At 46.9% G+C, this 17,096-nt stretch overlaps 1 protein-coding gene across 1 annotated transcript in view; it reads right to left on the bottom strand.

Moving 5' to 3' along the window:
* Positions 1–4,171, bottom strand: part of LMO1 (LIM domain only 1) — a 31,450-nt gene extending 27,279 nt beyond the window's left edge. The window contains exon 1 of the mRNA XM_088450303.1: positions 3,962–4,171. Coding sequence (XP_088306429.1) covers positions 3,962–4,167 — 206 coding nt within the window. The 5' untranslated portion in view covers positions 4,168–4,171. The remainder of the gene's footprint in view (positions 1–3,961) is intronic.
* Positions 4,172–17,096: the final 12,925 nt, after the last annotated feature.

Raw genomic sequence — 17,096 nt, 5'->3', positions numbered from 1 at the left:
ATATCTCCCCATACACTAGTATCGCAGATATCTCCCCATACACTAGTATCGCAGATATCTCCCCATACACTAGTATCAGATATCTCTCCATACACTAGTATCACAGATATCTCCCCATACACTAGTATCACAGATATCTCCCCATACACTAGTATCACAGATATCTCCCCATACACTAGTATCACAGATAGCTCCCCATACACTAGTATCGCAGATAGCTCCCCATACACTAGTATCGCAGATAGCTCCCCATACACTAGTATCGCAGATATCTCCCCATACACTAGTATCGCAGATAGCTCCCCATACACTAGTATCGCAGATAGCTCCCCATACACTAGTATCGCAGATAGCTCCCCATACACTAGTATCGCAGATAGCTCCCCATACACTAGTATCACAGATATCTCCCCATACACTAGTATCGCAGATATCTTCCCATACACTGGTATCACAGATATCTCCCCATACGCTAGTATCCCAGCTATCTTCCCATACGCTAGTATTGCAGATATCTCCCCATAGGCTAGTATCGCAGATATCTCCCCATAGACTAGTATCGCAGATATCTCCCCATAGACTAGTATCGCAGATATCTCCCCATAGACTAGTATCGCAGATATCTCCCCATACACTAGTATCGCAGATAGCTCCCCATACACTAGTATCGCAGATATCTCTCCATACAATAGTATCACAGATATCTCCCCATACACTAGTATCACAGATATCTCCCCGTACACTAGTATCACAGATATCTTCCCATACACTAGTATCACAGATATCTCCCCATACACTAGTATCACAGGTATCTCCCCATACGCTAGTATCACAGATATCTTCCCATACGCTAGTATCGCAGATAGCTCCCCATACACTGGTATCACACATAGCTCCCCAAACACTGGTATCACAGATATCTCCTGATTGCCTTTCTCTCGTAATGTGGCCCGCTGTCCCCATACACTAGTATGGGGACAGAAATCATCATGCTCCGAAAATTTAATATTTTCGGAACTTGACTGCGAAATGGCGCACACCCCGCTCCCGGGTTGCAAAGAGGGATCCTTTTGGATCCCTCCGCCCCTATCCGGCTTCTTTCCCTGGACGCCAGGGATTTGTGCGTCTGTGTGAACTCATCAATCAAACAGTGACTGTAGTAGATACATCTCCAACATGCAGTACATCCGTGTGCAATAATGTCACAGAGAAACTACCAGCAAAGTTGCTATTCGCTCTCAGCAGGAAGCACAATGCAGCGACAACAGGCTAAAAAGCTGCAAATCTTTGGTCCACACCCTCTATTACTAACGTCTTGTGAGTACAGAACACGTACTAGAATGTGGGGGTTTCACCACAATGTTTATAGTAGTTATTATTGAATTACCAACACTATTTTCTATCTGAGGGCAATATAGCGTACGCACGCAGTTCAACTGCGATAGTAGGCTAATCCACAGAGATCGCAATTCCGCCGCAGCACTACATAGGGACTCCCACTTCACCTGGGATCGGTATGAAATACCGCTGGACCTATGTCCGGTGGTTCAAATCCCGACAACGGAAGACCGGCAGCAGTGAAGATCCCGACAGCTCCAAAAGGTAAGTATTTACTAACCCTACTCCCCCCCCCTAACCCTCCTTTAGGGGTGCCTAAACCCTAACCTCCCTCCCTAGTGCCTAATCCTAACCCCCCTCTAAGTACCTAACCCTAACCCCCCTTCCCAGCAGCCTTAAACCTAAGTCTCGCTGGGGGGGTGCCTAACCCTAACCTCCCCCCGAGGGTGCCTAACCCCCCCTTACCCTAGCCTAAACCTAACCTTCCTGGGGGGGTGCCTAACCGAAGTCCCCCCGGGAGCCTTAAAACCTAACCTTCCCCCCCCCTCCTCGGCTGTCCGCGCCCGACTTACCTTAGTTCGGTATACCGGGCAACGGGCTCCCGCTGTAGGTCTAATGAGAGGCATCGGGATTTCGACGCCTGTCATTAGTACCTTGCTGGGATTTGACAGTCGGGAAGCCGGCGGTCGGCATTTCGACCGTCGGCTTCCTGACTGCATCCCCTTCACCTATATGCACATCCATAACGGTTAACAAGACTGCGAAAACATTGGTACAATGGAGTTACCATCTGACCCATACGCACAGGTAAGGCAGGTCAGACCTCACTCAGGAATTGCTCACTTCAGCGCACGCTATGAGGCCTCAGGCTGCGTACGGCATCGCAGTGGATAATTTATGCACGCACATGCAACGCTGTTGAAATGCACTGGCACGCTAGCGTTCGGACGACCACCCCAAAATCACCACCCACAAACGGCACTTCTTGTCAATCACTCTGCAATGAGCCTGCGTAGCCGCTGCGAACACAGTCCCGATCGCAGTGGGCGATTGCGTGCCTATAAGCAACTGCGTTCCTTGCTGAATCAGGCCCTGAGACTTTTGTGCGACTTTTTTTTGCAGCTGCGTTTCGTATTCAGATTCAGAGACTCCGTTATAAACACAGATATGCCAGTGTCACATAGCATGCCAATTAGGGCTATATGAAAGTAGCAAATTCACATGGGCCACGGTCAAATGCAGAATTTTGAGAGAGGCGACTCCATCATTATAACCTTTCACTGAAATATTCATAAAATAGAGATACACCCCTGAAGAAAGCCTAAAGGCAGACTGAAACGTACGCTGCTCTAATTCAACCTAATTCTCTGCACTCATCCTTCCCTTACTGTGAGTGTGAATAGGTTTACATACTGTACATACGTACATACATACACATTCTCTAGAAATACTACAGGCAGTACATGTGCATGCTGTCTATTATATTATATTAATTATTCAGATTTTATTCATTGCAGATTTTGCATATAATAACATAACGTGTGTATTGTATTTCTATTTAACTTCAGTACCTTATCTATGTGACTGATACCTAGCGATGCCATCACATATAACCAGTGTTGATATAAATATTACCCACGCTTCTTTATTATAAGGGGCACATTTACTAAAGTGAGTGTTTAGGAGTGAGTTTTAAAAGAGATGTTGCCCATAGCAACCAATCAGATTCTAGCTATTATATTCTAGAACAGTGATTCCCAACCTCGGTCCTCAAGGCACGCTAACAGTTCTGGTTTTAGTGATATCCATGATTGTACACAGATGGTTAAATAAAATAACTGAGGTACGAATTAAGGGCCTGATTCAGAGCCGAACGCTCTGACCAGAGCGCTCGCTCTGAATCAGGGCCCTCCTCCATGAAAATGGAGCGTCCTCCTAGACGCTCGCATAGCTGTGGGTGACCACCCACAGCTTATGCGAGCGTCCATGATGATGGTCGCGATGGTCAAGACCATCGGGCTTGCGACGGAGACCCTGCGGTAGGGTCTCGCTGCCGCAAGCCCTGGAGTGATTTTGGCTCTATCAGAGCCAAAATCACTCCCACTGACATCACTACTGATGTCAGTGGGGCCGGCTTCAGACGGTAGGCGTTCCCATGGGAACGCCTCCGTCTGGCAGTCACGTCGCCGGCACGCCCACCAAAGGGGTCGTGCTGTCAATCAACATCGACAGCACGTCCCCTTTGGTGCGAGACCCGGAGCGACGGAGAGCCCGTCGCTAACCTGGGTCTCGCGCATGCGCACGACGGAGCTCCCTCCGTCGTGCGCATGCGCAGTGGGGCAACATCGACCCGCTTGTGAGCGTCCTGCGCTCGCGAGCGGGTCTGAATGACCCCCTAAGTCACTTGTGCTCAAGTATGGCTATCCCTAAAACCTGGACTGTTAGTGTACCTTGAGGACTGTGGTTGGGAACCCCTGCTCTAGAAGGTGCTAGTTAAATGTTAAATAGAATCTGATTAGTTGCTATGGGCAACATCTCTTTTAAAACTCACTTCTAAAATCTCTCACTTTTAGTAAATTTACCTCTAAGGGTCTTGAAGCCACAGTAATATTATCTCCCTCACCTCAGGTAATCTCTGCGACAGAGAATGAGATTTGCCTTGGTGTAGAGCGTTGACCCGACCTCTCCCAGGCGACAGTCGCAGCAGGCACATTTTAGGCAGTCCTCGTGCCAGTACTTATCCAAGGCCTTAAGCAAGTATCGGTCCTTAATTTTCCGGTTGCAACCAGCACAGCCTTTCTGTTTCCCTTTGGGTTGTACCGAGAGCATCGGCACTCCTAGGGTAGGAGAGAAATGGGACAGAGACAGTAAAAATGAGCACTTCTCCATTCAAGTATAAAATACCCCACAGATAATGTAACCAATATATACAGGGCTATTTGTCAGCAGGAACAAGCAGGAACACAGGGCCTGATTCAGACCAGGACGCTAAACCGCGGACGCACGCTATAGCCGATAGTCGCCTGTCTGTGCGTGTGTATGCGTCAATATGCGCATGCGCGAGTCACTCACTGCGCTCGGGAATTGTGCGCTCGTAGTACACAGACTGGGAGCTACTTTGAGTGACAGATAGCGCCTTTTGTGGGTGGTAACAGGGGAAGGTGCTTGTGAACGGCGAAGTTGTGCTGCGAACGCAGGCGTGTCTGGGCGTCTAAACGGAGTTTTATGGGTGTGCATAATTAGCATGGAGGCGTCATTGTTCACGTCACTTGGTTGGATTTCAGCCTGCAGTGATCGCAGTGCTTGCGGTGGGGTAGGGTCTACCTCAAGGGCTGAGTGCAGCTCTGATGGCTCTCGATGGTTCTGATTACACACATCATCTCCAGGAAGTGTATGATTAAAGAAAGGAAAAGTGGGCGTCTTTAGACCGGCGTGCGTTCGCTCTGCCGTCGCTCTCTAAGACATAGAGGGCGTCCTTACACCATACTTGCCTACTGTTTCTATCTCCTCCCCGGGAGAACCCAGAGAGGAGAAAAAGGTTGGTCGCGATGGTGGCGGGGCCTGACAATTCACGTCATTAAGCCCTACCCCCTCCATGACAAATTGCCAAGATTGGCACAAATTTAAATAAGGGGCGGTGCTAAATGACGCGATTCATGAAGATTCGCCCCTACACGGGGACCAGCGATTGCCGATTGCCATAGGAAGTGGACAGAATGCGGGAGAAGTGCCTACCCTTCCGAGGGTGCAGAGGGTTACCCGAAAAATCCTGAGCCTCCCGCTAAAACCGGGTGGGTAGGCATGTATGCCTTACACCAGACAGTGCGATCGCGGAATTTGCATACAAGGCCCCTTTTGGCTGCGAGAGAGCGCAGCTTAGCGTCCGGGTCTGAATCGACCCCTCAGTTCCCGAACCTCTCATTAACTGTGACGTAATGACCTGCGCCAAAATTTATTTTCTATAAGATAAGTTATTTTAAAGTCCCTTTTCAGTGCCTTCTTTTCAAAATACTAAATATATGTATATATATTTATATTATAAATATATACACATATATCATTCTTTTTCTATAGCTCCACCCACAGTTCCTGAACCTATTTATCCAGAAAAATAGCCATGATATTTATATATATATATATATATATATATATATATATAATATATATGTCATGGGTAAATGAACCTTACACCAAATACTAATTTACTGTAGTTTATAGCGCCTGTGTATCACTTGAAATAAAACAGACAAATCTGGATATTATCATAATGTAATTCTATTACACTGTATATACAGACATAGGACACTATACCCCCAACATGACCACTGTACATGACCATAATACAATTCTATTACACTGTATACAGACATAGGACACTACACCCCCAACATGACCTGACCACTGTACATGACCATAATACACATCTATTACTCTCTGTCTGTACAGACATAGGACACTACACCCCCAACATGTCCTGATCACTGTACATGACCATTATACACATCTATTACACTCTATACAGACATAGGACACTACACCCCCAACATGACCTGACCACTGTACATGACCATAATACACATCTATTACACATTATACAGACATAGGACACTACACCCCCAACATGACCTGACCACTGTACATGACCATAATACACATCTATTACACTGTATACAGACATAGGACACTACACCCCCAACATGACCTGACCGCCGTACATGACCATAATACACATCTAATACACTGTATGCAGACATAGGACACTACACCCCAACATGACCACTGTACATGACCATAATACACATCTATTACACTCTATACAGACATAGGACACTACACCCCCAACATGACCTGATCACTGTACATGATCATAATACACATCTATTACACTGTATACAGACATAGGACACTACGCCCCCAACATGACCACTGTACATGACCATAATACACATCTATTACACTCTATACAGACATAGGACACTACACCCCCAACATAACCTGACCACTGTACATGATCATAATACACATCTATTACACTGTATACAGACATAGGACACTACACCCCCAACATGTCCTGACCACTGTACATGATCATAATACATCTATTACACTCTATACAGACATAGGACACTACACCCCCAACATGACCTGACCATAATACACATCTATTACACTGTATACAGACATAGGACACTACACCCCCAACATGACCTGACCACTGTACATGATCATAATACACATCTATTACACTGTATACAGACATAGGACACTACACCCCCAACATGACCTGACCACTGTACATTATCATAATACACATCTATTACACTCTATACAGACATAGGACATTACACCCCCAACATGACCTGACCACTGGATATAGTCACAAATTACAGTCATAAACAATATTTTTAATTTATACACAATGGGGGATATTATGTAAATATATATATTATATAAACATGGAAAGCCGCGCTGGGTAATTAATCACCATCATTAATACCATATACAGTGACCTATTCATCAACACTAAAATAACGTTTTTCAGGACATTTTCCTTAATTACCGTTATTTTAGTATTCATGAAGACACTTAACACAAAATAGATCACTGATATCTCCTGGTTAAGTCCCCCTGCATTAATTTCCACACTCCCCATACATTAGTACATTAGTATGGGGATATGGAAATTAGGCTATTTATTAAATTCCGAAAATTATGTATTTTCGGAATTTGATGGTGTTACTATATGCCACTCTCAGGTGGCGTATAGCGGGTTACACTTACCTGCTGTCAGCTGGGCAGGTCCTCTGCCGGCTCCCTCCGTCACTCTGGTCGCTTCTCAGGCTCCCTCTGCTGTGCTAACACTGAGGGCCTGATTCAGACCCGCTCTGAGCGCTCGCAAGCGGGTCGATGTTGCCCAAGGCGGCTCCGTCGTGCGCATTCGCATGACCCGAATAACGACGGCCAAGCCGTCGTTATGGGTCTCGCACCAAAGGGGGCGTGCTGTCGATGGTGATTGACAGCACGCCCCCTTTGGTGGGCGTATCGGGGGTGTGGCTGCCCAGACGGAGGGGGCTGGCCCCACTGACATCACTCCCACTGACATCACATCAGTGGGAGTGCTCTCGGCTCTGATAGAGCCAAAAGCACTCCAGGGCTTGCGGCAGACGAAACCCTTACGCAAGGGTCTCGTCGCAAGCCCGATGGTCTTGACCATCGCGACCATCATATTGGCCGGCCCTGATTCAGAGCGAGCGCTCTGTCAGAGCGTCCGGCTCTGAATCAGGGCCAGAGTTCTCCCGGCAGAGCACAGTAAAGTTTATATATAAAAAAAAAAAAATGTTTTCGTTTTTATGCTAAACTTTACTGTGTTCTTCCGGGAGAACACAGTGTCAACACAGCAGACTGAGCCTGAGGTGGCTGCAGGTAAGTGCGGGACAGGGGTGGGGTAAGCGGAAGGGGGAGTGGGGGACAGAATTACCGCAGCTGTAATCAGTGCTGCACATGCGCTGCTTTTGTGAATGTAACGGCGCATGCGCAGCACTGATTACAGCTGCAGTAAAGTAGCGTAGAAAAGTATCTATTTCCTGAAAAGCTGTCATCGCAAAAATGACAGCTTTTCAGAATAGATAGTTATGGAGAGGAGGAATGATGAATTCCTCCGGTAATTAGGTAGACCTCCATGCCAGTTCTAAACCTAATTACCTCCAGAGAATTTTTAGTTATGATGAATAGGCCCCACAGTAAGAACAAATCTTTGAACTGTGTTAACTGATAAAGTGATACACACAGACAGACGAGACAAGAGGTGAGCGGGCACTTTATCTACTGTTTCTAGTTTCCAGATTGTGGGGAGGGTGACACCAGTAACTTGGCTGCTCCCCAACACATTCCAATGATTTTCCCGGTGAGCGCACCCCCCAAACCTTTATAAATGCTTAAACTGGATCACTTGGAAACTCTAGATTCAACCAGTGTGTTACAGAAGATATTAGTTATACTGATCTCATCATTGACACGGTTTCTATAATTCCACTAATGCTGAAGCAATGAAGCCAGATCGAGTCTTCCACAGAATGACCATAGACAAGACTCTTATATATTCCATCATTCCATTCTCAAAGTCTACATTCAGCCCACACCTGTCCTGAATTGTGTGTGGGGGAGCCCACACCTGCCCTGTATTGTGTTGGGGAGCCCACACCTGTCCTGTATTGTGTTGGGGAGCCCACACCTGTCCTGTATTGTGTTGGGGAGCCCACACCTGTCCTGTATTGTGTTGGGGAGCCCAGACCTGTCCTGTATTGTGTTGGGGAGCCCACACCTGTCCTGTATTGTGTTGGGGAGCCCACACCTGCCCTGTATTGTGTGGCATCAGAATATAATTCACCTTGGACCATATAGTTGTCTTGTAACGCTTTTGCGGTAATGGGCCTCACTCTGATTTGGAGGTGGCAATATTTGCGGGGAAGCTGTAGAAGCCAGATTCAATACCGTAAGTTAACGCGAGGGTCCCCTGCGGCTTCAATCGGGAAGCTGCACCGCCCACTGTTTTTCCGTCCACAGCTGTAGCCATCAGCATTCTTATCAGCTCTTGCACCTGCGCCATACCGAGTGCAAGAGATCAGTCAGACACAGACTTTATGTGCGACTCAGAACAGCAGGGAACTGTAGCTACACCCCCATGGGACAGGTCTCTGGCGGGCAACTGCCGCTTTGCAACTCCGAAACGCCCCTTTCATGCCAAGAGAGATCTGGCCAAGATCCGCCGGACTTAGAATCGGCCGCAGATGCTCAGAAAGTGCGTGCATATATGTCTGTGCACAAGCAGTTCGCTAAAAACGAATAATAAGGAGCTGTGTCAAACTCTGGGCCGACACGTCTATCTGATCCACTCCGTGCCGAACAAAGAACATCAGCCCTATTATCCGTTAACATGGCTGGAAACAATTACAAGGTTTTTGTTTTTTTATTTCGATCCTAAATCCAAGTAAAAGTGCCATAATTAATAAATATATATATTACTAGAATTTGGACAGAGTTAGGAACATTTCAGCAGCGGAGCAGCACTAAGTGCATCCTCCTCGCAGCCTAAATGGAAAACGTTTTAAAGCTTTTTAAACTTTCAAGGCGCCTATTCATTATGCCACTTCTGTTTCAAATACTTATTTGTAATTTATTACGCTGGGTCGAGCTAAGGAAAAAAAAAAAAAATAAATAAAATCCAGCAAATTGCTTTGGTGTCATGAAACTTCCTGTTTAAATGTTCGTTTCAGCCTCCCAAAGGACAAATACAGTCTGTGTAATAAACACGGTAAACACTAATAGTCTATCTATACTTGACATTTTGTCGGAGTATTAAAACGCAGCCTCGGGCTGATACTGCTTGTGATGAGAGCACCCTTCTTAGCAGTAATAACTGACCTAGTGAAGCTAAAAGCTTAGGACAACAGCACTTAAGACGGTTTCGCACAAACAGTGAAGTATTGATCCATTTCATAACAAAGTAGCCTCAAAACCATGGAGACGGGTCAGGAAAAAAAACCTCTTAAGGCTTTAAAAGTGGCTTTTCTGGAAATCTCTCCCGGCGCAGCTAATGATTGAAAATGCCACTCATTTACACTGTCTCTAAGTACGCATTTGCCATTCCTCGCTACCGCAGTTAATGTATTTAAATGGTAAAATAAATAGATTCACTGGCTGTTTGAGGAGCGTTAACCAGTGCTGCTCCAGACCTGACCTCCCAGAATCCTCCTCTCCAATGTAAAGGCAGAGGAATGCTAAGATCTCCATTTATAACAGAGAAAATAAACTGGGGGCAGTGGGTGCTCACAAATAGGGTGCAAATGATGCATTATTACAGCTTCTGTAGACCCACAAAGGGGGAGTATATGGGCACAGGCATGACGTATGGATAGCCACCAATGGTCGATGTTTTTGCCATCAATAGCAGAGGTCTGATGGTGACATGGCAATGTTATTCTTAACATTGCAATGCGCTTAGCCCCAACCCACTCTGGTCCTCTGATTGGCCCACCGCATGTACGTGTCCCGCAATAGTGGGGGCCCAACAATAAAAGACCCTACATACATGTCTCACATCATTGCACCTCAACATACATGTATCATATCATTACACCTCAACACACGTCTCACATCATTACACCTCAACATATATGTTTTACATCATTACACCTCAACATACATGTATCATATCATTACACCTCAACACACGTCTCACATCATTACACCTCAACACACGTCTCACATCATTACACCTCAACATACATGTATCATATCATTACACCTCAACATATATGTTTCACATCATTACACCTCAACACACGTCTCACATCATTACACCTCAACACATGTCTCACATCATTATACCTCAACACATGTCTCACATCATTACACCTCAACATACATGTTTCACATCAATACACTTCGACATACATGTTTCACATCATTACACCTCAACACACGTCTCACATCATTACACCTCAACATACACATCCAACATCGTGTAACCCATTTCTTTTATTTTTAGAGAAAATGCCATGATAAATTAAATGTCGTTATTGGCCATATTTTCCCATTTAAAAACATTTAAATACATGATTAGGGATGGGTACGGGATGCCGGCGGTCAAAATCTCGAGGCCGGCATTCCGTCAGGGCTAGGATACCGACACCTGTCAGTAAGTATCCTAACCCTACCTCTAAACCTTACCCTACCTCCCTCCCTGGAGCCTAACCCTCTCCCCCACAGCCTAAACCTAATCTTCCTGCACCCTAACCCTCCCCCCCTGCAGCCTAAACCTAACTCTCCATCCCTCACTGCAGCCTAACCCTAACCCTCCCTCCCCACAGCCTAAATCTAACCTTCCATCCCTCACTGCAGCCTAACCCTCCTTTCCCGCAGCCTAAACTTAACCGTACCTCCCCGCAGCCTAAACCTAACCCTCCTTCCCTCACTGCAGCCTAACCCTCCCTCCCCGCAGCCTAAATCTAACCTTCCATCCCTCACTGAAGCCTAACCCTAACCCTCCCTCCCCACAGCCTAAATCTAACCTTCCATCCCTCACTGCAGCCTAACCCTCCCTCCCCGCAGCCTAAACTTAACCCTCCATCCCTCACTGCAGCCTAACCCTCCCTCCCCGCAGCCTAAACCTAACCCTCCCTCCCTGCACCCTAACCCTCCCTCCCTGCACCCTAACCCTCCCCGCAGCCTAACCCTCCCTCCCCGCACCCTAACCCTCCCTCCCCGCAGCCTAAACCTAACCATCCCTCCACGCACCCTAACCCTCCCTCCTCGCGGCCTAAATCTAACCCTCCCTCCCCACAGCCTAAACCTAACCCTCCCTCCCCGCACCCTAACCCTCCCTCCCTCCCCGCAGCCTAAACTTAACCCTCCATCCCTCACTGCAGCCTAACCCTCCCTCCCCGCAGCCTAAACCTAACCCTCCCTCCCCGCAGCCTAACCCTCCCTCCCCGCAGCCTAAATCTAACCCTCCCTCCCCGCAGCCTAAACCTAACCCTCCCTCCCCGCACCCTAACCCTCCCTCCCCGCAGCCTAAACCTAACCATCCCTCCATGCACCCTAACCCTCCCTCCCCGCAGCCTAAATCTAACCCTCCCTCCCCGCAGCCTGAACCTAATGCTGTGTACACATTTAAAGATGTGTACCCAGCACGATCTCGCAAGCGTCGAGACCAGCGGAGGAACCAACATCGGCAAGTGCAAACATACTTGCCAATGTCGGGAGCAACATCACGAAGGCGGCACGCTGACAATATCGCCCGTCAGATCTGCAAGCGATGTCGCTGAAGATGCACGGGAGCGCTCACTAGCAGTGACATTGAGTGTACACACTAGACGATGTTGCCGACATGTCATCTGATCCGGCCCAAACGGACGACATATTGCCAAGTGTGTACCGGCCATAACTTGCCCTAAAAGTAACCCTCCCCTCTAGTACCTAATCCTAACCCTCCCCCTACTACGTAACCCTAACCCTCTCCTTAACCCCACTACTTACTGTTGGGATGTCAGCGGACGGGATGCTGTCGCCGGGATCCCGACAGCCGGGATTTAAACTACATCTCCATTATTTCACATTGGGAGGGGTGTACCAGGGGTACTGCACTGTGTCCTGTCATTTTGGAGCTGCGAGCTAAGAGCCACGTAAACTCCCAATGAAACCCGAGGCCTACTTCATGGACAATTGAATCTGGCCCTACTTGGTTTGGGGAACTACTTTAAGGCTGGAGGCACCACTAATACAACAGCCGTACCTCCCAACATTTCTAATTGTACAATCAGGACCCTGTCTGAAGGCAAACGCCTCCTCCTGGAAGGGGCGTGGCCTCACAGCACGCCTTTGTCTTCATCATCTGGGGCGTAATCAGCATTAGCGGAAATGCTGGGCTGTCCCAGGCTCTACATGCAATGTGAATAGATGCCATGCGCATGGCATCTATTCACCTGCCGATGATCTCCACCCACTTTTTTACCCCCTAGCGACACTGCGGCCCACGCGTGGGATGGCAGGACAGTCCCCAAAAAGCTATCTATCAATCTACTTAATTTCTAATTTGGACAATTAGATTCAATAGTAAAGTTATTTTAAATTTAGATCCACACCCACTTTAGAGATTTTGCTGGTGGATTTTGCACAGTTTGGGTAATTTTGTTTTTTTTTTAGAATTAGAAGTTCATGTAACATCATTTGAAGCATAATTTGACTAATAAAATGTCAACATTCCCGATAAACTCAGAAAATGCCCTGGCCCACCCCATAACTCACTAAAATGGTGATGCCACAAATTGCGAACACCACCCCTATCAGATTCCCACATGGGGCTACTGCCGTTTATATTCAACTTTATGCATTACCATACTTTATTATAGTTATTCCCGGAGTAGTATGAAAACACTGGGGGGGGGGGAGGGGGGATTCAATGAACCACGTCTTCGCGTGTTAAAGTGCATAAAAGTAAATTTTGGGTGGAAATATACATTCACCCTATTCAATTAGCCCGCAAGTTAAGGAGCGATTTAAAACAAAAATTTATTTTCATCACCTCCTGGGCAGGTGAAAATTTGGGGAAAATCCCTATTTTATGGTAAAAATGACGGGACTTGGGGCCTGATTCACAGATGCAGGCTAATGCGATCACAGCTGCAATTTCGTACGCAACGCAGCTGCGAATATATGCGCATGGTTCAAAGGATCACCCGAGCGTGGGGACATCCACTGCTGCCTACATACCTGCATACGACGTCGCTTATGTGTGTAATTATCGGTAACATCGACGCACATTAAGTGGCCATCTTGCCCTTGCCTGGCCATCTGTACACTCACCAGCTCTCCTGACACGCTGCGGGCTATCATGGGCTAATTCATGCACGCCCATGTAACGGTGCTCAAACGGTCAGACACACCTGCGTTTTTCTGACCACCCCCCCGTTACCACCCACAAACCCTGACTACCTGTCACTCACTTTGCGATGGGATTCCTCTGTGCATCCATAATCACGATGCGATTACTGCGCACGTGCAGTGCGGCTTATATGCATGCGCAACGGCAAACAATCGCTCGATCTGCGTGAAGATCGCATTATTGTCTATATCTGAATCAGGCCCTTGGTTCAGAAACACTGGGACACCCTCCTTAATGAGTACAGACAAAAATAATTGTTTTATTTATCTTACTTTGGCCAATAATCCCATTTAATTTTGGGGGAGAAAATATGCCAAGTGCAGGTAAATGAGTTAATTGATGTGGGACAGGTATATGGGGGTGCTGTATGGATGGGACAGGTATATGGGGGTGCTGTATGGATTGGACAAGTATATGGGGGTGCTGTATGGATGGGACAGATATATGGGGGTGCTGTATGGATGGGACAGGTATATGGGGGTGCCGTATGGATGGGACAGGTATATGGGAGTGCTGTATGGATGGGAGAGGTGTTTTTAAGATTGCAGGTGGTTGTTAGAGGTGTAATTTGAAGGTTTTTTTAAACTGGCTTAAAATGACACAGATAAGTATATATATATATATATATATATATATATATATATATATATCAAGATTTTTATGCAGCCCCAATTTAAGCAGAGCATATATATTGCAAAAAGAAAACAATAGCTTTCTATAATTTTTTCACTGTTTTAGCAAAATGCCTATAACAGACATTTGCCATAATTTAAGAACCCCAAATATTTTTTATTATGGCCACTAATAGACTTCTATACTGTTATTCTATATGTTTGCCTTTGTTAGGGGTACAGATTTCCCCATTTTCACCTTTAGTTATGCGTGCAAAATCTGCAAGAATTATCGCGCAAATGTTGCAGACAAGAGCGTATACAGCTGAGAAGTGAAATGAACGGGCGATAGGTTCCATAAGTTAAACAAGAAAAGTTGACGTTTTAATTCGGCTAATTGAATCCCCCCCATAGAAGGTGAAACACTGACACTGACCCGCCAACATCTGAAGTCACAGTAAAAATACTTCCTTCCTTTTCAACGCCAACCAATTGGCGTCTTCGGGTTATTTATTTTTCACTCCTTAATCCCCGCAGGTAGAGGCACGGCTATTGTTTTGGCCTCCGCAAGTCATTCTTACACAGATAAAATCTCATAAAGCGCCTCTTTAAATAAAATTGTATTTATTTCTAAGAACTAAAATAAATATTTCCATTTAAACTCTTGCGATAGATCTTGCACAATCCTAATGAAATCTGCCACGCATTATCAGCCAGAGAAGGCTTATCTGTGTCCATATTCCGCTGTAATTTTCATCTCACAGCTCAATCAGCCGCTCTAGATATGAATTAAATTTACCTCCGGAAAGTTTTAATTAGCAGGAAGGCGGCTGCCATGGATGAAGTCTATATAACCCTTTTAAAACCAACAAACTTATCAGCAAGGGATCTCGCTGGTACCTGTCATCTCGTTTTCAAAGGGCTCATCAGAGTTTGAAGAAGGCACGGTACAATGTTACTGGGAAGGACGTTACCGGTGATTGTGTCTAACAGGTTTAACCCTTCAAGCTCCAAATCCTACACTGCACCATGGGAAGGCCAGTGAACCCCAATGACACAATACATCCTTCCTGACTCCACACTGGAAGCTGATTAACATACATGCCATTATACGTGTCACATCATGAACTGGATGAACATACTGTACGGTCACACATGTTATGTAATGCCAGTATCCCTGTAAGTTCTATATTGTGAGATAAAAACACCAATCCTTTGTTGGATCGGGTTGGGTAAGGGATCCCGGCGGTCACAATGTCGATAGTCAGAGTACAAACAGCGGCATCCCAACTGTCAGAATACCGCCGGATTTTGGTAAGTATCCTAACCTTTAAGCTGGGTCCACACCTAATAGATAACGGCCCAAATTGTAATTTCCGGGCAAATTGGAACATCAAATCGGGCATATCGTTAAGTGTGTATGCCCGTTTTGCTCGCTTCCCTGGTCGCACGCGATATCTTCTGGTTGGCCGTGCTGCAGGTCAATCAAGATATCGTGTACGGTGCCATGCTGCCGCATGCAAAATGGTATCCTACATCGCGCCGTCACCCCCTGCAAGTGTGTATGCGCTTGCCGATGCAGGGGCCTGTTGGAACCCCCAGCTACACACCATTCTGATGTGTAGCTGGCATAACCCACCACTCCCACAGCCTAAACCTAACAGTTCCCTCCTGCTGCCTAACCCTAACCATCCCCACACCGCAGCCTAACCCTCCCCCAGTGCCTAATCCTAACCATCCCCACACCGCAGCCTAACCCTCCTCCTAGAGCCTAACCCTAACCATCCCCACACCGCAGCCTAACCCTCCTCCTAGAGCCTAACCCTAACCATCCCCACACCGCAGCCTAACCCTCCCCCTAGTGCCTAACCCTAACCATCCCCACACCGCAGCCTAACCCTCCCCCTAGTGCCTAATACTAACCATCACCACACCGCAGCCTAACCCTCCCCCTAGTGCCTAACCATCCCCACACCGCAGCTTAACCCTCCCCCTAGTGCCTAATCCTAACCATCCCCACACCACAGCCTAACCCTCCCCCTAGTGCCTAACCCTAACCATCCCCACACCGCAGCCTAACCCTCCCCCTAGTGCCTAACCCTAACCATCCCCACACCGCAGCCTAACCCTCCCCCTAGTGCCTAACCCTAACCATCCCCACACCGCAGCTTAACCCTCCCCCTAGTGCTTAATCCTAACCATCCCCACACCGCAGCCTAACCCTCCCCCTAGTGCCTAACCCTAACCATCCCCACACCGCAGCCTAACCCTCCCCCTAGTGCCTAACCCTAATACTTACCTTTGGAATCTGTCATGATTGTCACCGTCGAGATGCTGCAATCGCTATTGCGACCATCGGCATTCTGGCCGTCAGGATCCTGATTACATCCCGTTGCATTTATCCATAGTGTTGGACTAGAACAGATTCTTGTGGGAGCTCATGTAACAGTTTAATGCTCTTACTGGAAATAAGCCTTTCCACAACTAATATCAGTGTTGTCTTATCTCTTTATTTCCAACTGACACAGTAATCATAGAATTTCCTGTATGCTGTAGCTCCTGAATGCATTTATAGGGTGGTATTCAATTGTTTTGCCTGACAGAAGTGATTCAATTGTTGCTCCTGTCAGGCGCGATCAGCTGCCGGCGCACCATTTCATCTCGCAGCCCCAGGGGGGTGCGAGCTGAAATGGGCGAAAAGTGAC

Source organism: Taudactylus pleione, unplaced genomic scaffold (assembly GCF_031769625.1).
Source record: "Taudactylus pleione unplaced genomic scaffold, aTauple2 ptg000515l, whole genome shotgun sequence".
Lineage (NCBI taxonomy): Eukaryota > Metazoa > Chordata > Amphibia > Anura > Myobatrachidae > Taudactylus > Taudactylus pleione.
The sequence above is the reverse complement of the archived record's forward strand: the minus strand, read 5'-3'. Positions and strand labels throughout refer to the sequence as shown.